Consider the following 22189-nt stretch of genomic DNA (forward strand, 5'->3'; position numbering starts at 1 on the left):
TTCCGACGAACTATTCTTCCTGCTGCTCCTAACTTTCATCTATCCTTTTCATATCTCTGTTTACTGTTTAAACATCTGTAGCCATGTAGTGTGCCAGAGGATCTCAGCAGCTCCAAATAAGATTGCGTGTGGCCGTAAACACACCAACTGCCCCCACTCTTAATAAAAATAATGCTACCATTATGTGTCCCTTCAGCCGCTGTGGCCCTAAACACACACGCCACGTTTTGGCCTCTGGTTGTTGCTGCTCACTGACGAGCTCTCACTCACCAGCACACAACAAAGCTTTTTGGTTTTGGTAATTTAAGCGTTCAGCTAATAACATTCACATCAGGCTCCTTTTTCTCACAGCAGTTGGTCTCAAGGTGCGATGTGAGAGAAGTGCGGTGGTCTGCTGTTTAGGCAGAGTGTAAACCACACCCTCAAGGAGGCTGTGCATGTGTACGTGGCGTCTGACATTTGGGTTTATCACCTCGTTAAACACACGAGCTGTTGTGAGCAGCATCTGTTAATAGACACGTTGCACTAACAGACACCTGATGTGCAGTGGTGAGCAGGCAGTTTGCAGAAAAGTGGTGTATGTGGACTTTTTTCTGTGAGGCTTGTACAAACTCAACTTGAGCTGTGATGGAGACATTTGGCAACTGTGATAAAAATGTGTTTCCTGTTGCCACACACTATAGTTCGCTATAGGCCACAAATTTTAGGCTCTGTATAAAATGACTTCAGGAAGCCAGCAGCATGTTGAGCTCCTTTTCTGAGAGCATTTTGGAAAGGAAATATGAGCTTCGATACTTATTCCCAAAGAGCAGCCAGCGAGTTCCTTCCACTTCACATGTAACAGAAACTCACAAATCTACAGATTCTCTATCTTGCATATTTGTGACACATCCCCTTACAAATGTCTTCCCCGTACAGCGCATTAGCACCATTCCACAGTGACCCACTGACCTTTGACCCCCTGGGTGTCGCCTCCCCTTTTGTGAGCTCGTTCCCACGGCAACCAACTCACAAAGAATGATGTGTGGTTTTTGTCTACCTGTCTGAATGTGTTTATGGCTCATTCGGTGCTATTGTCACACATCATGTCACCCTATTCTCTCTCCTCTGGGAATGTCAATTCTTATTAGGTCAGTTTCCTCAGTGGTCACATACTTACTGGTTCTAGAGAGGAAATACTCTTTATTTTCTGTCCCAACAGGCTCAAGAGACCAACTGGGACTCTGAAATCAACAGAAGGGATTTGCACAAGTCAACACAAAGGAGATACATATAAATCAACATTTTATTAATTGTACTTGACATATGTTGCGTATGGCCTCAGTAAGATGCGTATGAAAGCTAGAGTGTATCCTCCTGAGACCCGAACTTTAGTTTGGTGCGCATTTTGAATTTCTCCTAGCTATTTGGGATCAATAGGACCCGATAAGTATAAAAAATGAAATGTTGTCAATGATAATTAAGTCCCATGGTGTGTCTCGAATCACATACTTCCGTTAGTACACTTCTACGTAGTATACTATGTGCACTATGTACTCATTGGCGTAGTGTGCGAATTTCGACGACAGGGTAGTGTTGTCTCAAACCAAACACAGCCGTTGGGCACTCACTGGAAATGATGTATGCAAATTAGCTAGTTAGCAAACTAGCATTAGCATTCACGTTATCGTTTGCAGTATCAAATCATTACAGACTGCTAAATTAACCCAATAAACATACTGCTGGCTTATACCCGACAACAGTATAGTGGTGCTTAGCGCAAAAGACGCATGTATTTGTACAATGCAGCGATGTTCACGGTTGCACAGTCCTCGGCCACTATTTCCAGTTTGAAAAGTGGTCCCTTCCCTTGCGTTACGTAGCCAAGATGGCGACCATTGAGGGCGAGAAGTGTCCATAGTTCCACACCTAACTTTTTGACCATTTTGAGTGCACCATCCAGGAACTCATAGTGCACTGCATTTTTCCATACTTCTCAGTGTGAACGCACTCATGCACTCAAAATATTTGTCTAGCTTGTTATTGTAAAGTTAGTCAAAATTTGTTACCATATTAAACTACAAACATTATTAATCATAAATAAACAAGTTTTGACCATAAAATATGATAAGTTTTGGACCTTGTCCACTTTTGTGGCTGCAGACTGACTCGGCAGACATGGCTGCCATTTTGCTCTGACATGGATTGGTGTATTGTGCTCTTACTACCACTAGATGGCACAAAAAGTGTCCATGGACGAATACAACAGGTCTAAGATAAGAAGAATGAAGTAGAAGTTCAAGTAAACCCAAAATATTTTCAAGACAGACTTTTTCCTGTGGCTCGAAACCGGTCAGCATTAATGCCCTGATCTAATACAGACATTTTAACTTAACATCCTTGGCTGGATGCTTGTATGCCTTAAGTAAACCCAGGGGCTTCCCTTCCTCCTTCAGTTAAATAGTCTGACTTCAAGAGCACCGCGCAATACTCTGGAGTTTACCCCTTTACAACCGTGAGCACACAGTATTTTTCTTTTTTGTTTTTACTCCATATTTTGATTTGGCCCTCTGGGTTCCCACTATAGAATTTGAAGATGAAATCCTTTACGTTGGTTAATTTTTCAGCAGGAGTCAGGTCATATTAAGGAGTATGTTGCAGAGGCTTGGAGTAAAATCATTAAAAGCAATGATGCATGAAGATTAGATATACGCTCTGCTGCAGTGTTGTTGAGAAAATGTTTGCTATGAAGAACTGCATTTAAACATTTCTACATGAACTACAGGCTCTGGAAATGATAAGTGAGTACAATAAAAATGTAGCACAGTTCCAAGTGTAAACCATGGCTTCAGAATTTATTTATAATTTCAAACAGACCACACAATATTACAAAAATATTAAGTGCCGCATGTCATAGAAAAACAGTCGTGCCTCGTGTTAAATGGCAAGTATCAACTTTCAAAAAAAATTCATAAAAATAGGCATAAATACAAAATTCATTATGTACAAATACCAGACAAATAATGCTCATTGGAAAAAAACCAACAACTACAAATTCTGAATTCAAATCCTCTAATCTACCTTGTAAAAACTCACACACAAACACACAATGACACCCATTTTCCCAAGCTGTCAAATACACACACAAACACGCCTTTTCAAGTTTTGTTAGGACAGGACACTTAGCTTATCTCCGCAGTGTAGAGGTAAAGCCAAAAAAAAAAAAAAAAAAAAATCAGCATTAAATTCAAATTTCCAAATGTCTAGAATGCTTTGAAGTTTAAAAAAAAAAAAAAAATCTGAAGAGATAAAAGTCACAGCTGCTCTGACCTCGTCTCTGACATTTAAACGGGCTGCACGGCCACATGTAGGAAAGCATTCACGGCCTTTAAATTTAAACATGAAGGACACGAATTCCTTTTTGCTTCTGTTGCTGATAAATCAACAGACTTCATTCATTTCTGAACAAGAGGAAACGCAAATCGCTACTCTAATTAAACCTTAATTACATCAATTAACCCCTCGCTTCCACCGCACCTGCGACACAGATGCTGCATTCCACTTATTTTGGGTGATTTCCTCAGAAATACATTAGTTTCACAGTACTAAATCAAAAAATCTATTAAAATCAGCAAACTCTTATCAATAGAGGAGCACCTGGATGTGAAATAAAGCTGCCGAACCAACAAGAGTGAGTGTATGTGTTTGAAAAGTACCCATTATCAGCCATTAACTCTGCATCTGGGTCCACTAGTGGGTGCCTGTCACATTTGGCACACAGTATAGCACCAAACAGGTACAAAGCCTGACGTAATATAAAGCTCAAGGCAGGAGAGAGCAAACCTGATCAGACAGGTGGGCGCCTTCGAAATCAGATTTCACCCGATACTGTTGTGTTTGAGCCGTAGATGCTCGTGGATCTACGAGGACACGTATTGTTCACAGTTTAATTTGGTAAGTGTTGAAAGTAGATAGACTCTTAGTGGCTCTCGATGGCTTTAGCTTAATTTCATCCAGTGATTGAATCATGTAAAGCTGCACGGCAGTTAAAGCTGACATAATACAAGGCTGCCCCCTACGGGCCAAAGAGTGGCACAAAACATTAAGACTTTGGGAAAACAATTCCTGAGTTGTCACACTGTAAACACTGCCTGATTTTTTTTTTATTTTATTTTTGTTGCTGGGGATGATATGCACAATAACTCATGTGTTTGTATAAGTTAAAACATTTTTTGAAATATTTGTAGCGCAATCTGAAAATGTGACAGAAAATCCAAAATGATCCCTGCTTTTTTTTTTTTTTTTAACAATGTTTCCTACTGGTCTTTTTTTTTTTTACAACAATATGTACAAATCATTTTTCCTTATATAAAATAAACAAAGGGGGGTCACTCCTCCTTTGGAATCACTGACATAAAACAGGCATGGTAAAAACAACGACTGATGGCTTCATAGTGTAATATTTCCTACCTCCAGAAGGCATTCAATTAAATATTTCCCCTAATTCCCTCTCCCCCCCTTTCCTTCACCTACACCTCAGCTCTTCAGCAAATCTCCAAGGTCGTACGTGTCGAAGAAATCTGACACTCCCTCGCCGTCCTCCAGGCTCCACAGGTAATCGTCGTGGTCCAACGGTGGAGAGAAACTGACAAAGGGGGTGTTGGGGTCTGGGGGGAACGAGGCGCAAGGAAGCTGGTCCTCTGTGATCTGGAGCAGGCTGGGGGGCAAACCCAGGAGACCCTCGACGTCCAGCAGAGTAGAGGTGGAGGTGGAGGCTGCAGCTGAGGAGGTGGCTGGAGCTGCTGTAGACAAGTTGGCTGCGATGAGGAAAATGACACAAGTTCATCTTTTTAGCCTGACGTGTCTCATGAATGTTTAAATTTGTAATTATTATCAATACAGTTGAGTTTCTGCATTTGTTATCCTTCTGCAAGCTCGAGGAGAACATCAACACATCTCTTACATTAGCCTTTGGTATGGAGCTCAAACCGGGGGGCAATTAGCTTAGCATAGCATAAAGACTGGAAGTTCAGAGCACTGCACTGATTTAACACTGCTCTCCTGTAACACTGGTTGTTGGAATCACAATGGATAGTAGAAGAAAAATTGATGCAACAGAACCAGAGATATTGTCACTTCTGCTCCATTTCCACTGCGCAGTACGACACGACTCTACCCGACGCGCTGTTTTTTGGTTTTCCATTAGCGTAAGTTGTCAATAGCACCTGGTATATTTTAGGTACCACCTTGGACGAGGTTCCAAGTGAGCTGAGCCAATAAGGTGGGGCTATAATGCTGCAGGCCACTGATTGGTCAGAGAGAACATCCTGAACAGAGCTGTTTTTTTAAACAGCAAAGCTACCATCAATAGGGACTGCAATTTTTTAATTCTTGAACCAGATTTTGGTAAATGTCAGCCTGCAAACTAGGCCATACAACTGACAAAGGGCAGATGTTCCTCTGTTTGGTTGCTGATGAAAGAATCCAGTGACTGTTGCACTGAAGATTATGTTTACAGCAGTTTCAAAATGCATTGCTGCAGTGACATGGGTGTGCCATATCATCTCGTTCACAGTAACACCAGTATGATTTTTTTTTAAAAGTTTTTCTTGGGCATTTTGCCTTTACTGGATAGGACAGCAAGTGTGAAAGGGGGAGAGAGAGAGGGGGTGACATGCAGGAAAGGGCCACAGGCTGGAGTTGAACCCAGGCTGCTGCGGCAACAGCCTTGTACATGGGGCACCTGCTCTACCCACTAAGCCACCGAAGCCCACAGTGGAGAAAGAGGAGAAATGGCAGAGCATAAAGGTCCAGGTGGGAAAAAAACAACTCGGGTCATTTAGGATTTTGCTGAACATTTTCTGTACATTTTCTGTATTTGGGAGCTGTTTAAATGTGTAATTTGTGGTAGACTTCATTTTGTTGAACTATTAATATTGTATACAGAATCTGAATCTCACTCTGAGTTACTGGTGTTGTTTACAGAGATCATTTTTGTTTAGTTTTTACTGAATATTTGAAGGAAAACTGTTAAAGTGACATGTAAAACAGTATATTTTGTTGCAATTCTATTTTCCTAAATTAATAATACAATTTTCTTTACAAGTTTTATTTACTAATAATATATATTTTTTCACTTAATAATATCACTATCGCAAAAATACCACAAAATATCATATTATTTTAGGGCCATATTGACCACCCCTATATGGTGAACACCTCAAAATCCCACCAACACTGAGGAGGTACTATCAGCAGTGGAAAATGAAAAAGAGAAATGTGCCTGGTACCAAAGGTAAGTCAAGCCGAACCATGCAGTGGAAAGGAGGCATTTTAGTCAGTGTTTTTGTCTTCCTTGTTAAAACCCAGTGTCTACATTACCCACAATTCAACTTGAACAATTCCAGTGTGTTATGCTTGCAGTGGCTTTTGTAGCCTTGGGTGCAGCAACGTCTTGTTTATACCATGAGATAAACTTGTGTTTCAAGAAATAGTACATTGGACAGAGCCTGGCTAGCTACAGTAGGCTGCTTCTAAAAGCAAAAGCAACATAGCTCTCCAAACCAGTGTAAAAGTATAATTAGTGTCTCACACACACCTCAAAACAAGGTGTGAGAATAAACTCCTAATGTACTTTACATGACCCTATAGAGAGGCCAGCTTACATTCAACGGGCTCCTCTTTGATGCTGTAGCTTGGTGGCGCCATCGTGATTGCAGACGGAGGGCCGGGGGGTTGAGGGAACTCCTTTTTAGGCGTGATGGCGCTTTTAACCGGGCTAGCATCTTCAAGACCCTCCTCTGGACACAGGTAGACTTCAATGGGGCCGTTCTTACTCTTTAAATAGATCTGCAACGACCCCTGCTGTAGGGAGACAGGAAACATACAATGCTCATAGTTCCATTGTTTTGTCTTAAGGAGCTACAATTCAATATTCTTTTATTTTGAGATCTGTCTTCTCACCCCTGCCGTGTCTGGCACCTCCAGTTTGGTGTCAGCAGGGGCCTTGACGGCAATGACTGTTTGGTCTCGTAGAGTGTTGATGGAGCGGATGTCCTGGTACGTCACATAGCCCAACGTACAGTGCGGAGTCAAGGGTGATACAAGCAGCAACAATTTTGTGGATATTTGCATGTGTAACCAGAAAACCACCAGAAAATGATGCACACGCTCACACACACAGCTGGGTGTAAAGGATATCTCTTATTATCTTCATATTCGGTGAGCTGTTTGAGCTGTGCCGTGCTGGAGTGGATCAGCTCATCCAGAGATCTCTCGACTCTCTCCAGGTCTCCGAGCTCTTTCCTCAGGGTGCAGGCCTTCTCTCCTCCAGCTGCACCACCCTCAAATACATCCCCAACCCTACGAAAACACACATAAACATATAAATGAACAAATCATATGATGATTGCAATACAAAATCTAACTGTAATACCAACTCAAAAACAAAGACACACAGTGTAATACACAGTAAGCACTCCACATGGTTCAGCAGAGAATGCTCAGTGTTGTCTAGATATGTTGTAATGCTCCCTAACAGCCACTAGGGGGCAAGTAAGTGTAAGCAGGAGTGAGTGCACTGACTTGCAGTCACACACAGGGTTCTTCGATAGACACAACTTTTTTAAAATGTATTTTTATTTCACTCTATTGTCAGTTTTGAAGCTGTAGCTTATGATGCTGAACTGTATTAGTTTTTTTTTTATTGTTTCTCATCTGTGTATTAGGTGGACAAAATATTAGAAACTTTTCAATATGGTGCAATCCAATTACCACTGAGCTGATTCAACACAGTCTGGTCAACATGCCGCTAACTGAAGAAGCAATCTCAACATAAAAAATCCACATCATGAATATGGTGGTATTTAATGCAGTGTTTCGTGCTGCTGGCATCACATGATGGAGATTTCTTTACTTTACTGGTCCCTCAGTGTAAAGCCCTGTTCAGACCTCATGTATGAGAGACTCAGTGCTGCTTTTATTCTGCAGTTTACTGTAAGTAAAACTGTTTGGCAGCTGGTTGGGAAGATAAAACCTTGTAGGAGCTGTTTGACAGAAGCAAATAAACTGTATCTGATGGTGCTGAGAGATGTGTTTATAGAGCTGGACTGTGGCTGTCATGTGGTCAACAACCACAAACCTATTTTTTGGTGCTGCCCATAGTTAAACCAACATTACTGTGGGGTCTGGAGCCCCCACCAAGCATCACATGTTGGTAACAATTTCATGTTGGCGGACTATTTGGCTATGTTCAAGCTGCAAGCCTTAGTGCTCAATTTGGATTGATTGCCCAAATCAGATTTTTCTTAACTGATTATATTACTTTTTAACATGTGGCCAAAATCAGATTCCAGTGAGAACTGGCCACAGTCCTGAACTGGCCTGCACGTGCAAAAGTACAATAACAAAGACGACACAGGCAGCACGCTGTCGTACAGACGTAAACATGAAGGCCACTTTAAGGCCCATATGCTCCCTTTACGTACGAAAATGTATACGTCCGTTTCAAACGCTGTTACCATCACTGCCCACATACTTCCATGCGTCCTTTACGTTGGCATGGATGTTAACCAATATATCCACCAGGAGGCAGCCCAGCGTTAAAAGTTTATGACAACAACAAACTCAAAAACAAACATGGCGACTGTGGAGGAGATATTGATAATGTACCTCTTGCATAAAAGACAAAAACAGAGGCAGCGTTGTAGGAGGCGGTGGTCGGTGAGGCCGTTAAATACATCGTGACTGGAGGACAGAGAATTCTTTTCTCTAGTACTGCCGATGAAAGAAATTGAATTGTTATTTCTTCTTCGTGTCTCACTAGAGCTACGTATTGGGTAGTGACAGCAACACTGCCCCCGCGGTTCCCGGTGGTACTGCTCTGTTTGGCCCGTATCCGTAAGCTTAAGGGCTCATTTATGCTCAATGTTAAACACGGATCCGGATACGAACGGAGCCTTCTGTCCGTGCCCCGCATTAATTTCGTCGGTATTTCTGCACGTTTTCATAAAGCTTACGGATACGGACTCTTACAGGACAAAGCTTACGTCACTGCCATAAAGCATATGTGGGCAGTGACGGTAACATCGTTTGAAACGGGCGTATACATTTTCGTACGTAAAGGGAGCATAAATGAGCCCTTATGGAAACATGCAGAAATACGGACGAAATGAACGCGGAGCACGGACAGAAGGCTCCATCCGTATCCGGATCCGTATTTAACGTTGAGCATAAATGAGCCCTTAGTCGGAGTCTACGGTTTTATCTCCAAGTTTAAGTGCAGCGGATGCCAGCGAGTTTGAAAGCAGATGACAACAAGGATGAGGAGAAACAGAGTCAGGATTTTAATTATCAATGTTTGTGCGGCAGAGGCTGCTACCTCGATGTGGAAGTGTGTGGAAGCAGAGTGGAGGGATTGTGACCTGAAACAGATTTCATCTAAAATTCCAAGATGTTTAGGGCCACTTTTAACTACATCTGTCAGCACCTCTCTGTAAGACTCTTGCAGCAGGACACTCGGTTCAGGTAAGTGATGTAAAAGTTGCATGAATTCCAGTATAACTATTCAGACCAAGGCTGCATTAGAAAAAAAAAAATCAGACCTGTATCTGACTTAGGACCACAGATGAAAGTTGCACAGATCAGAATTGAAAAGATCAGTTTCCATGTGACTTCTGCTGTCCACATTGTTATGGAAAAAAACAGATCTGAGTCATATATGAGCAAAATAAACACTTTTGCCTGCAGTCTGATCACAGCCTTTAACAAATGTCACCTGTTACACTGTCTGGTAACTGTTATGATGACTGCATTTGTCCCTGATTCCCACTCTACAGCCTCGGATCATGAGCCAGTTAGACTTAGTAACAAAGTGGCTGTATTTCTTAAACATTTTCTTTCCATACATCTATTTCCATTCCTCATATTAAATGTCCTCTTCTGCATTCGTACTTACAGCCACTGGATGTTGTTCTTGGACTTCTTTCGGATGAGCTGGACTCCCTCCAGGACATTTGTGATGTCATAGATGCGTCTCTTCTGGACCTCCAGAACCTCAGTGGCCCAGTTCAGGTCAAGAACCCCATCAGGAGACTCCGCAATCAGACCCACAAATTTCTTGGTCAGCAGGCCCAAGGAGGTGTCGTACCGCGTCCGCTCACCTGGAGACTTTGGAGCTGAGAGCAAAGACACGGACAGAGGCACGTGAAGAGCGGAACAGTTAGAAACAAACAATGATATGTAAACATTTAACAAAAAAGCCAAAGAATATTTACCCTGAAACAGCATTTGATTTATTTGCATAAAATGCTGTTGCAGAGAAATTTCAAAGGCTTCAAATCTCTCCCACAGCTCAGTCTTATTCCAAAAATTAAAACAGTGTGAGCAGGTAAACACACTGAAGGTGCAGAATTTTGTTACATGAATATGTCAATTACCTTAATTCCTGCGTGAATGTGACTCATATCATTTTGTGTAAATGATCTGCCTCTGTCTCCATCATGTTGACCATTTGTGTGCAAAAATTACATCCCACACAAGCCATTACTTTTTATTCTGCTGCTGGTCAAATAATTCGACTTTTCTGATTTTAGTTCCTCAGGCTCCTGTACCTATCTGAAGAGTTGGACATCCTCCATCTTTACACTACCTTTCCCCCTGCTGCACAATCCCTGCTCCACCTTCCTTCCTTTGGACTTGCACTATTGTAAAGAACCGTAATTAGACAACTTCCTGAGACTTATCTCTTTGTACCTACAGTATTTTATTGGACTTTTTATGTCGCTCTTCTATCTAGTTATATTGTGAAGAGACCCTTCCTCCATGTGGAGCAAGAGGTACACTAGAACTCTAACAGGACGATGGCAATAACAAACAATAAACAGAAAGTTGTAACATTACCATAGAGTTATAATGAAGGAATATTTCACCCCCCAAATGACCAAAAAGAATCACATTTTAAGGTGCCTGAAAACTCATTGAACTTTGCACGTGCATCAGTACTGACGAAAAAATTTACATCCGATATGGGTCTGGTGGTAGGCACATGCAACACCCCAAGACCTACAAAAAAAGCCTCTTGGAGCCATACCCGAAACCTAACTGGAAGTCAGCCATTTTAGATTTAATGTGTCATTGTGGTGCATTTTTTGGCCATTTCCAGGGGTCGCACTATTACAAACTCCTCCTACAGATTAGATCCAATTGATTTCAAATTTTGTCTGTAGCATCCTAAGACCTTGGATATCAAAAGTTGCTTAAAGCTTGAGTTTTCGTCAAACCATGTGACCGTGGCGAGGTGTCAAATTTCCATGTTTCGCCACCAAATAGGAAGTGGTTTGTAACTCCAACATACATGGTCCTCTTCACATGATTCATGAGGCTCCAAAATTACCGTTTTTGTCAAAGGAGTCTGGCTTTGAAGAGAGCATAAATCATTTTCACTTTCAGTTCAGTTTTACATAGTAAGTTTTTAGCGAAAAAATCCATGTGGTTGGGAAGAACTGAGCATGTGACTGGTTTAATGAGACTTGGACTGTACTGCATGAGCTGTGTAAGAGTTAGTAAACTGATGCTTTAAATAGTTTTACTGTAGCTAAATGCAGACCCCTGTGACTTCAGTCCATGAGGAGTTTCCTCCATTTTTGGATTCTTAAGTCATCATGGAGACATGCAAGAAAAACAAAGAAGTGTTCCTTTAACATAACTCTACAGTATTTTTTGTTATTGCCATTGACCTATTAGAGCTCCTCATGTGCCTCCTTCTCCACATGGAGGAAGGGTCTCTCTTTAAGTTGCCTCTCCCTTTATGTACTGTAAACTTGATTTAAACAGAAGCATTACAGTGATGTTATCAGCACGGATACCACTCCCAGCAAGTATATACCCATTAAACCCACCACATTACACCACCTCTTTAACATTCATGTATTCCCAGATCTGTCGTCGGTGTACTCACTCCTTGGACTTGGTATCCTGGCTGCGATGCTGCTTTTGCCTTTTGGTGTTCGGAACTCTGGCATGTAAAGAGGGTCCTCAAGATCCAGCTTCCTTTTAGCCTAGAGAGGAAAGAGTTTATGTACATCAGTAAAGAAAGTACATATAAAAGCAAAGATGGTGTTCTTATAGTGTTCAGTATGACCTAATCAATCTGGCCTCGTAAGAATATCTATAATGTGAACATATTCCCCATTTGAATATTATTCTAGCTGATGGTCTTCTGGAAACAGTCTTGACTTTACGTAATGGCAAGTTTAAAGTCTAATCATGAGAATGAAGCGTGTAGGCCACGTCCAGCCAATCCATGAAACAGTGCTAGTAAAAGTGTTAAATAGGGGGGCTGTTGAGAAGTGTTGTAAATGTGCCAACAGCCCTCAAGTGCAGGAACAAAGCACCCCCGTCACACTTTCCCAAGCACTTCACGAGGGGCTGATGGTGTGTGTGTGTGTGTGTGTGTGTGTGTGTGTGTGTGCGTGTGTTTGTGGGGGGGCGGATAGGGAAAGGGGGTTGATCGACTCCCAACCCACTGCATGCGAAATGCAAGGAAATCCCTGGAAACACTCAGTGACCTCTCCTCCCCCTCTCAAGCCTCCCAATGTCCCCTTTCTTCTACAACATTAACACACACACAGGCTCTCCACTCTTACAAACAGATGATTACTTGACTATAACTGTAATGCATCATACACTAAGACCTGCAGCTTCAATTAGAAGCACACACACACAACCTTTGGACCACAATAAAACGAAATGTCTTCATGTGACCACTACTTTCTTTTCAATGACCTACATTGACCCAACATAACAAAAGTGAAAGTCAAATGAACTCCCTTGAAGAACTGAGTAATAACCAACTGTCTGAGAGATGAAATAGCTGCAGAAAGTGGCGTCACGCTAACATGCAGAATTCCTGCCAGTCGTTGGATAACAAAGTTTGCAGTCAGTCTGCATTCATTACCCTCATTGCGCAGAGCGCCCACACAGAAACACTCTGGTGACAGTGCTAACGAGGCGTGGGAATTAAGCTAGATGCTACCGAGGCTGCTGGGTAATATGTCGCATCTGGTTAGGCCCTCACCTCACTCCCTGTTATCCTTTCATTTCTGTGTTGTCTCACAAACTCGCCTTTCCTCCGCGTCTCTTCAAAAAGACTTGGCAACAATAATCCCTTTTTGTCACAGCGGTGCTTTAGCTAATAGGTTTAGGGCGACAGACTTCTTGCGAGACGGGGAAAAGTGCTGAATTGACTTAACCACGTGTGGATGTGCCAGTGTGAGTGTGGGGATAATGAAGGCTGCCATTGTCCCAGTGTGCTCCATGACATGTCCACCTGTTGACTGGCGACATCTGGAGCAGCACAGCAAGTGTATGTGCTGCTGGCGGGGCAGCTTTTAATCCCTACAGCATACAGGCGGCCAGCTTCAGTAGGGCACAGAATGGGGGACTGCTCATTGTTCAAACAGCCCAAACTTCTGAAGCCCAGTTAGCTGAAAATGTCCCATTGGACTGAAAGCTCATTTCTCCAACAGCCCATTATCCCCAAAACAAACACCCGTTGCTGCGGAGTCCCCTTTCGCCAAAAATACAAGATCCCTGCAGTTGGACAACCTAATCAACAGAAAAAAAATGTTCAAAGTGTATGTTTCTGTGAACCATGGATATGCTACTTTCGTCAACAATGCTGTGGTGAATGAGTGGTTACACTTAGGCACAAAACCTACTTGGTTATGGTTAGGAAAAGATCGTGATGTGGCTTGAAACAGCCACATTTGGTGGTACAAATTTGCTGAAAAGTCAGGGACTGGTCAGTGAAAAACACCCAGGTTCAGTGCCTCAAACGCTGCTGGGAAACAGTATGACGTTTTTCAGTGGGCGGGGCTTAGCTGGAGGTAAAACAATTCTCCACAGACATTAGCCAGCGCTAGCTAGCAAGTTCTGTTGGCTTATTTTAGACAACGGAGGACGATAATGCGAGTTGTGCAGTCAGAAATACTCAATTCGAGTGCCGAAGTGCACTCTGGCACGAACTGGATGGTTCGTAAGTTTGAAGTGCTGTCAAAACATACCATTTGGTTCTTCACAGCACCACACTCGCGGAATGGCAGAGGCTTCTCTAGGCACTCTGAAATGGAGCAGCAGCGCGACAACTGCAGTAAATGTGTGATTAACTTAAGTGTTTGTTAATTCATATAGAAATATAACGCTCCGTTTCTTCAACCAACAGGGCTCTCTTTTTAGCGTAGAGTGTCAGACTGAGTTTACGAATGCACCATGCCAGTTTTCTCACTCTCCGGAACCGCGACTGTTACTTGAATAAGTAAACACTGACCGACGTGACAAGACTGGCCGATCTGTATGCTCTCACTCAGTGGATGGATGATTTGACAGGAGGGCCGGCTTTGTTGTCTTACAAAGGACACACTTGAACAGTTTCCTCCATTTTGTTTTGCTATCGTAGCTCACGTTAGCTAATGCGCTAAAAAGTTAGCGTTCCGGAGCAATCCAATATTCCTCTTAATACTTCCCCAACTTCTGATTAGGTGGATAACCGTTAATACACCTTCGTAATTCATCTACAACAGTAAATATTTTTTCCATAACCTGACATGAAATGTGCGTTGAGGGGCAGTGGCAGCTGGTATGTGATAAAATTTAAGTTTTGAGCCATGAATCCTTCTATTCTGGCTCCCAATAACACAACAAGACGATATTTTAAGACTCCTATGTAGCCTACAGCCCTGTGGTGGTGAGTCGTGTTTTGCCTCCAGCTCACAAACTGATGTCATTGTGATGTCGGCCTTAAAGAGTCTATAGGGAGTGTGTATTTTTGGAGAAATTAGACTTCTGGGCCTTGAGCGTTTGTTTTGGGAATAACGGGCTGTTGGAGAAATGGCCTTTCAGTCCAATGGGACTTTTAGACTATTGGGGCTACGGAATTTTGGCCCATGAGGACCTGCTACTTTGAGCAAAATAGTGACTCTTAGCAGTTATTTATGGGATTAAAGGCTGTGTTTTTGTTGGCTCTAGGTCCTGACCGTAGCTGCCAAATACCAGGGGTCACAGAGAGGAACTAGAAACTGGTTGAAGTTTCTACAAGCTGTGACAGCTGTTGTTTAAACAGAGGGAAGATCTTTCTGGTTTTACTTGATTGCCTGAGTCTTCCAGTCCCAGAATAAGTACTGTATAGAAAAAGGCTCCTTGACATTAGAGCCTCTTAACTCCCATGACCTTAATGTGCAGACTAAGCTGCGCCATGTCTACATTTTTTAGGCTTGTAGGTCTACAATTTGAGAGCAGCCACAGGCATAGTGACATGTTGTAAGAGGGGAACCAACGGTTTCACCCTGCAGCTGTATGGGTGAGGGTGGGGGCTTGGGTGCTCCCTTTTTTGCATGAGGGATTTCTCTGGTGAGTCAACCATATTACGCAAACACTGTTTCATGTAGTGGAAAGAGAGGCTGTTGATTTATAGGGAAACACACAGGCATGCTGCATGACACGTATACGAGGACACACAATACATCCTGACAGACTAAATGCGATCATTTGGATCAATCTCACACAGAAAGCTGAACATTGTGAGCATTGCAATTATCATAACAAGCACGTTACTCAATTTAAAATCAGTTCCTGCGTAGTTACTGTGCAGCCACTGTTTGGGCCAATAACTGTGAGAGGAAATAGGAAAGGGCTGAGCCAGATACACTCCTATTAACTCTCTATCTCCAAGAGTCGCCTGCCCTGTTACACCCAAAGCGCTGCACATGGCTTCTCCTGTTTGCTGTACATTCTTTGGCCAATTCCCGCCAACGCCGTTGCTGTTGCCGCTGTGGTGAAATCCACAGTGGCATTTCACACACAAAGTCACAGTCACGTGAAGGGCTTCAGCAGTCTGGCCTCTTTTCAAACCAACAAACCTGGGGGCGGCATGGGACTCGGATTCCATTCAAGCCGAGGGCAAGTTACAGTACGCCTGCAAATATCCACTCCTCTGTACACAAACAGAAGGTTTGGTCACCACCACACCCTCGGAGAGTCAAAGGGAAACAATGCATGCATTGCTGATGAGACTGACAACATGGCTCTGGAGAGGTGAAACAGAAGGGCGGACTTGTCCTTTTGGTGTGTTGGTGGTGGGGAGATAGAGAGGGGTGGGAACAGGATGCTTTGAAATGCAAAACTCCCCCTATTGAGGACATAATGTCCAGGGCCAGCACTGGCCTGAGGCCGGGGTAAAATGAGGTAAATGAGAGCGCATAGAGAAACAGAGGGAGGCTTTGGGTGACTGCATACAGTTGGCCAATGTCACACCCAAGTGTCACCCTTCTGAATGGGGGCTCACCAAAACAAGAATCTCTGGAACTACAAGGTGATTCAAGACGTCACTGGAAGTTATAAGTCAGAGGTTTGTTTTCCAGAAAGAGTAGTTCATGAAGCGCTGATAGAGTTTTGGCAGATTGCGCACATTCCATGAAAATCCGGGGAACACGCACATGTGACATAAGCAGGGAATAAGCGGGACATTGTGTCTGCTCGACATTATGCAGATGCATCTTCTTGCCAGACTGCCATTTGGCCGTAGTAAACACGACTTGTGGCATCTGAAACAGACAAATTCATTCATCCATGCGCTTTGAGATCTGATCAAAAGTAGCCGTCGCTGACAGAAAGAACTTCCCTGGACTTTGACGCAGGCATGGATCCTGTCACACATTTACATCCCTATCAACGGGAAAGGAAACAAGAGTGACACATTATCAACAGCATGGTTAAAAGTCACATGACAATCACAGATACACTGCCTTTTTTACTACAGTTAGCACGATTAATAAGTAAAGACGAGATCTTTGCAGCTGAAGTTAACTTCACGCAGTCAAACATTAACCTTTTTCTCTTTGTTTTTTCACAACACGTGCCCCGCGAGTAAGCTTTGAAGCATGGGATTATGTGTGACTGATTTGTCTGTGCTTAAAGGAACTCAGGTTTTCATGCTGAGCCAAGCATCCTGTTACCCTGTGAAAAAAAAAAACAGGCTAAAAAGACAGTGGTTACAGAGTGTACTGTTGTTCAAGCTGAAGGAAGTGAGCTGTACATGAAGAAGTTACACTTCCTGTAAACAGAAGACCCATGACTGCACATGCAGTGAAGCTGATGTGTCAGCAAGCGCGCAAAGAAGACACTAGAGTCCCTGCTACCTTCAAGTTCAGCCATGCAGAGAAATAATTCTGTTTTATATATATCATGATCATTATTCCCTTTTATAATCATTGAAACAGCCTTGTCAACAGGCTGCATGAAACCAGACTTAATTTCTAGTCCATACCAGGTGCAGCAGTGATGCTCTGTTGCTCAAAACCGAAGCTTGCCTTAATTTGGATACTGCTCTACATCTGAATCTCTGTATTTAAGGATTTAAAGAGGACAACATATGAGGACATGACCCTGAAAAACCTGGCAGGTGCTGCCATCTGTTATTGATGAATTTAAATCTGCCTCTGAGGCTATAAAGGCCTCAGAAAACCCCAGAAAAAGCAACGACAACATCTGTGCTTTGAAGTAGAAACTCCTGTCTTCTCATGTGAAAAATAAAGTGACAAAGAGGAAGCTGTGACATCATCAGCTTATACGTTTGTAAGTTAAACAGCTGTAGGATCTTTCCTTTAGCAAAGTTACTAGTTGTGATATTCCTACACATTTCTGCATCATTTGTTTGTAAGACTTTAGGGTGCAATTTCCCCCCAGAGATGCAACTTTACCCAATTTACTGACATGTGCTGGGGAAGTTTCAGAACCGTGGGACTTGGGGGCTTTTGAAACCTGCCACTGCAACAGAGATGGCCAACGTCACCTGTGACAACGTGCTACAAGTAAAAAACACACTGCTTTCCTTCAAGTCACTCATGTGGTCACGACACATTCAAACACTAGTGTATAGCACATATATAGTGAATGTATGGCAGAGGGAAATAATGGACAGCCCCATTATCAGCGAGAAAACACACTCAGCACTCTGGCTCCCATATCAGCAACATGTCACCATCCTCTGATGATTGCGCCGCAGTATGTGTATAATAAACCCTATCAAGACACCCTATCTGTCACATGAACCTCTCCTAGTGCTGGATTAAAAGGAGGAAAACACATTTTAATACATTACTAAACAAAATGGAGGATGGAGGCATGCATACAGGGTTGTAACTGTAATTAAGTTCACCAGGTGGTTGCCTGTTTCTCACTTTACTTACGTCCTGCTAATCCTCTTGAAGGGGCCTATTAGTGAATACAGGCTCCAAGGGCAGGAGGTTAACATGAGATTTGTAGACCCCTGTACACACTTTAACCCCTAACCCCCTTTAGTCTTGCTGCAATTCACCAACTAAACGACGGCAACTTGGCTGGCTGCGAAGAGGAGACCAAATATAACAAGCAACAGCAGGTGTGGAGCGCTAACACGTTGCTGAGCGCGATCCAATCCTCTCAGATCATAGAGCTTTCCAAATAATCCTCGAGGAATAGGGGTGCGTGGCTCATATTGAGGATGAGAGTTCGATTTTTACAAGCTCTCAGGGAAACACACCAGTTGTCCTGTTCCGACCTCTGACCTCCACCTCCTTCCTATGGTGATACAGACAGGTTACACAGGTTGTGCATTGCCTCGGCGACAGGTGCAGTGGGAGCAGCTGTCACATGGGTGTAATCAGAAAAAAAGCTGTTGCTCATGTCAAATTAGAGCTCACAAGATGCTCAATAGACCAGTGAAATGTTTACATTAGTGTCTGCCACCAGCCTGCTCATTGTTTGATAGTGTAAAAGCCACCCCGGCCCTGGCTATCTCCCACTGTGGAGGCCTCTCATCCTTCCTTTTCACAAGCGAGGGGCCCCCCCAAACACTCTCCAAACACTATCAAACCCCCCCTCCTCCCCTCATCCCCTTACCAAAACCATCACACATTTACACACACTGCGTCTTGTCTTGTGTGGCTACAGCTGGACTGCGGGGAAAGATGTCACACAAGTTAACACTGCAGGCAAAGGGGACACCATTCTCACACACACACACACACACACACACACACACACACACACACACACACAGAGGAGCAGCAGTCACAGTGGCTCCTCTGTGGCTTATCACGTCAAAACATATTTGAATGTGCCCTAAACTCTGCTACACATGCATACCATTGGAAATCAAGAGTCCACCCACATGAACACACAAAACTGGACACTGTATGCAGCTTTTTAAAAGTGTGTGTTTGCACCACAGGGTTGTATTGTGTGTGTATTTGCAGTGTGTGTTTGATTCTTTACCGGCAGTCGCCCGGAGGATGATCTGATGGGTTTAGCCTCTGGTCCGTGGGGGGTTGAGTACAGGCTGTTGGCTCTTTGTTCGGCCGCGGCGGTGTTGCAGATCTGGGTGAAGTAGCCGGCCGGTACCGAGCTCATCGGCGGGCTGGACAGTCCGGTGCTGAAGAACTCGGTCTTCACTCCTCCGGTGCACACAACCTTCATCTTCTGCTGAGGGCAGGGCAGCGCCACTGGCCGAGCCGGTGCCGGAGAGACGCCTTTAGGCATCCGCATCATTTTCCTGAGTAAACTAAATTTAACCGGATTGGTCAAAGCTGGGAGCTCAGCACTGCGATCAATGCTCTGCTGACTATCCCCTGCTACTAGCAAGCTGCTGCTGCTGCTGCTATTGTGCGAACATATACTCCTACTATGCTAATATAACAACAAAACAGCCTCACACAGCAGAGATCTGTCTATTAAATCCAAAATGCATGAGTTAAACAGAGAATCCAGCCCTATCTTATAATAATATGCGTCATTGAACGCTGCACACAGATCGGTGTTATCCTTTGTCCCGTCACAAAGTGCAGAGGAAACTTGCCACACAAGCTACACCCAAACTGCAGGTTAAATAAATATTCAACTTAAAACACCCCGTATTTTATAAAGTCCAGTACCAGCAGGTTTCCAGGTCTCCTTGAGATCAGGCTCCACCTTGAGATCTACAGTGTGCAGTGAGTCCCTGTGATGCGGATCCGACCCGGTGTGTGACTCCTGTCCGTCCGGCTCACAGCTCCGCTCTCCATACAACAGGACAAGAGAGCTGGCTGGGGAAGAACAGCTTTTTTAGCGCCAAACTTCGTCCCGCGAAATTTAGATCTCCCGCGGTTGGAACTCGCCTCTGATTGGTTCGCGGCACGTTCGGCTTGTCATATTTGCATAAAACAGTTGTACGAGGGGACGGAGCTGGTGTTCTTAAAGGGACAGTAGCAGCATTCAGGGACATGGTGTTCTTTTATTACAAGAATGGAGCTGCAGACAATGACCGCTTATTATGTGAATGTGAATGAGTTTAGTCTAAATAATCAGACATGTAGTAAGAGAGTTGTAACTTTGTTGTTTACAAAGATTTGTTGTTATCAAAGGAGCCATCATGAGCCACAATTTGATGCACATCAAACGGTACACTAAGCTTCACTTCTATTTCAAACATACAAAATTAAATCACTTTTAAATTAAAATGAAATCAAAATAAATAAATACATACATTTAATTATAAATAAATGAATAAATAAGAACATTAAATCTAAATCAATTGATTATATTGAAATATTGTCAAAGAAAATTAAAGAAATATTATATATGGAACATTAAAAAATGTATTTAATGATAGTCCATTCACACTGTTGATTTAGAAAAAAAATAAATAGAAAATTAAATTAAAACAAAAATAAGTAAACAAATACATAAACCAATAAATGAACAAATAAAGATAATTATAAATATTTAAATTAAAACTAATTAATTCAATTAAAATATTGTCATAGAAAATAACAGAAATATTATGTAAAAAAAACACTTTAATGATAGTCCATCCACAAAGTTGCATTGTTATAAAAGAGTTATAAAAGAGTTGTAACTTTGACACTTTTGTGGTAATCAAAGGGGCCATCATGAGCCACAATTTAATGCACTTCAAACAGTAAACTAAGCTTCAATTCTATTTCACACATAGGACATTAGATAAATTAGAATAAAATAAAATAAAATAAGATGAAATGAAATGAAATAAAATAAATTGATTAAAAATAATCATAAATAAATAAATTAAATGAAATTAAAATTCATTAATTAAGTTAAAATATTGTCATAGAAAATTACAGAAATATTATGTGTAAAACATTAAAAAATATACTATATGTATTTAATGATAGTCCATCCACAAAGTTGCATTGTGATAAATTTGAACTGTATATTCATCAAAAATGTGTATTAATAATGACTTTAGTCAGGCCTCAGTGAAGAAGTGAGACAATTAGATATTTTTCAAATAGTATGGCACTATTTTATGTCACTTTGGAGACACTTCAGTTTAAATTCAAGGGAAATTTTACATACATTACAAATATAATGTGTAAATATGTACAAAACTTGTCTTCATGGATCATTTCTATAATAATAACAAGGCATGTAATAGTTTATATAGGCACTTTTGTTATCCACTTGATGAAAGTGTAGTGTGGCCTGGTGCAAGGTGTTGCTCAGGATAGTTTGTAGATGATAATTGGATTCATTCAGCACCACTCTTGCTTATTGGCTCAGAGGAGATATTGAAAGAAAACAACCCCTCCCCCATCTGCAGCTACCAGACCCCAAGCCATATGACTTGACCCCCATTGGCCAAGGCCAAGCAGACTCCAATCCAAAGCAAAGCCTTATTGTCATGCCGCCATTTGAACTTCATTTCATCTTCATTTCAAATTGTGAAATCTAAAAATGTTCTGCATATAAGAATGTTAAATTATTTAGTCAAAATAGTTCCTAATGCTCTTAAATGCAGTACCCAGGCCAATAAAAGACTAAAGGTCAGGGAAAATGCTGACATAGCTGCTTGCTTATTACACTGGGTAAGATAAGATAATTCCTAATTGTCTTTGTTTGAGACTTTTGCTTCACAGATCACATAATATTGCAACATTAAACAGATGTTTGAGACTAGAAAACTGACAGGATTGTCATTATCACTCCACGTAGTGCAACTCAAACCATCTCCACCCTCTGTTTCTTCCTCTTTCATACCCAACTGCTAAATGCTACTCATAGAGATGTTGCATTGGCTGGTATGAGCCTGCAAAGCACAATTATACACTGGGCTACATGGAATTTAAATGGTGCAAAATCAGTTAGTCATGTGTGTTTAAAG

At 42.3% G+C, this 22189-nt stretch overlaps 1 protein-coding gene across 2 annotated transcripts; it reads right to left on the reverse strand.

Annotated features, from left to right (window-relative positions):
• Positions 1–4375: 4375 nt before the first annotated feature.
• e2f2 (E2F transcription factor 2) lies at positions 4376–20071 on the reverse strand. 2 transcript variants are annotated; one of them, XM_033642083.2, is made up of 7 exons: positions 19288–20071; positions 11936–12035; positions 9935–10154; positions 7180–7341; positions 6943–7057; positions 6645–6840; positions 4376–4796 (listed from the first exon to the last, which is right to left on the reverse strand). In XM_033642083.2, exons 1-7 carry the CDS (start codon positions 19558–19560, stop codon positions 4516–4518), a joined length of 1347 nt encoding a protein of 448 aa, XP_033497974.1. In that variant the 5' UTR covers positions 19561–20071; the 3' UTR covers positions 4376–4515. The 2 variants fall into 2 exon arrangements, with proteins under 2 accessions (XP_033497974.1, XP_033497973.1); XM_033642082.2 differs by having other exon boundaries at positions 6645–6843.
• Positions 20072–22189: the final 2118 nt, after the last annotated feature.

This window comes from Epinephelus lanceolatus, chromosome 15 (assembly GCF_041903045.1).
Source record: "Epinephelus lanceolatus isolate andai-2023 chromosome 15, ASM4190304v1, whole genome shotgun sequence".
Classification (NCBI taxonomy): domain Eukaryota; kingdom Metazoa; phylum Chordata; class Actinopteri; order Perciformes; family Serranidae; genus Epinephelus; species Epinephelus lanceolatus.

Excerpts from the sequence above, each read along its gene's own strand:
- e2f2 (XM_033642082.2), bottom strand. The coding sequence starts at position 19,560 with ATGATGCGGATGCCTAAAGGCGTCTCTCCGGCACCGGCTCGGCCAGTG. Across the intron at positions 10,155-11,935 it reads CAGGATACCAAGTCCAAGGA|CTCCAAAGTCTCCAGGTGAG; the intron begins GTGAGTACACCG and ends CTTTGCTCTCAG. Across the intron at positions 6,844-6,942 it reads AGGTGCCAGACACGGCAGGG|CAGGGGTCGTTGCAGATCTA; the intron begins GTGAGAAGACAG and ends GTCTCCCTACAG.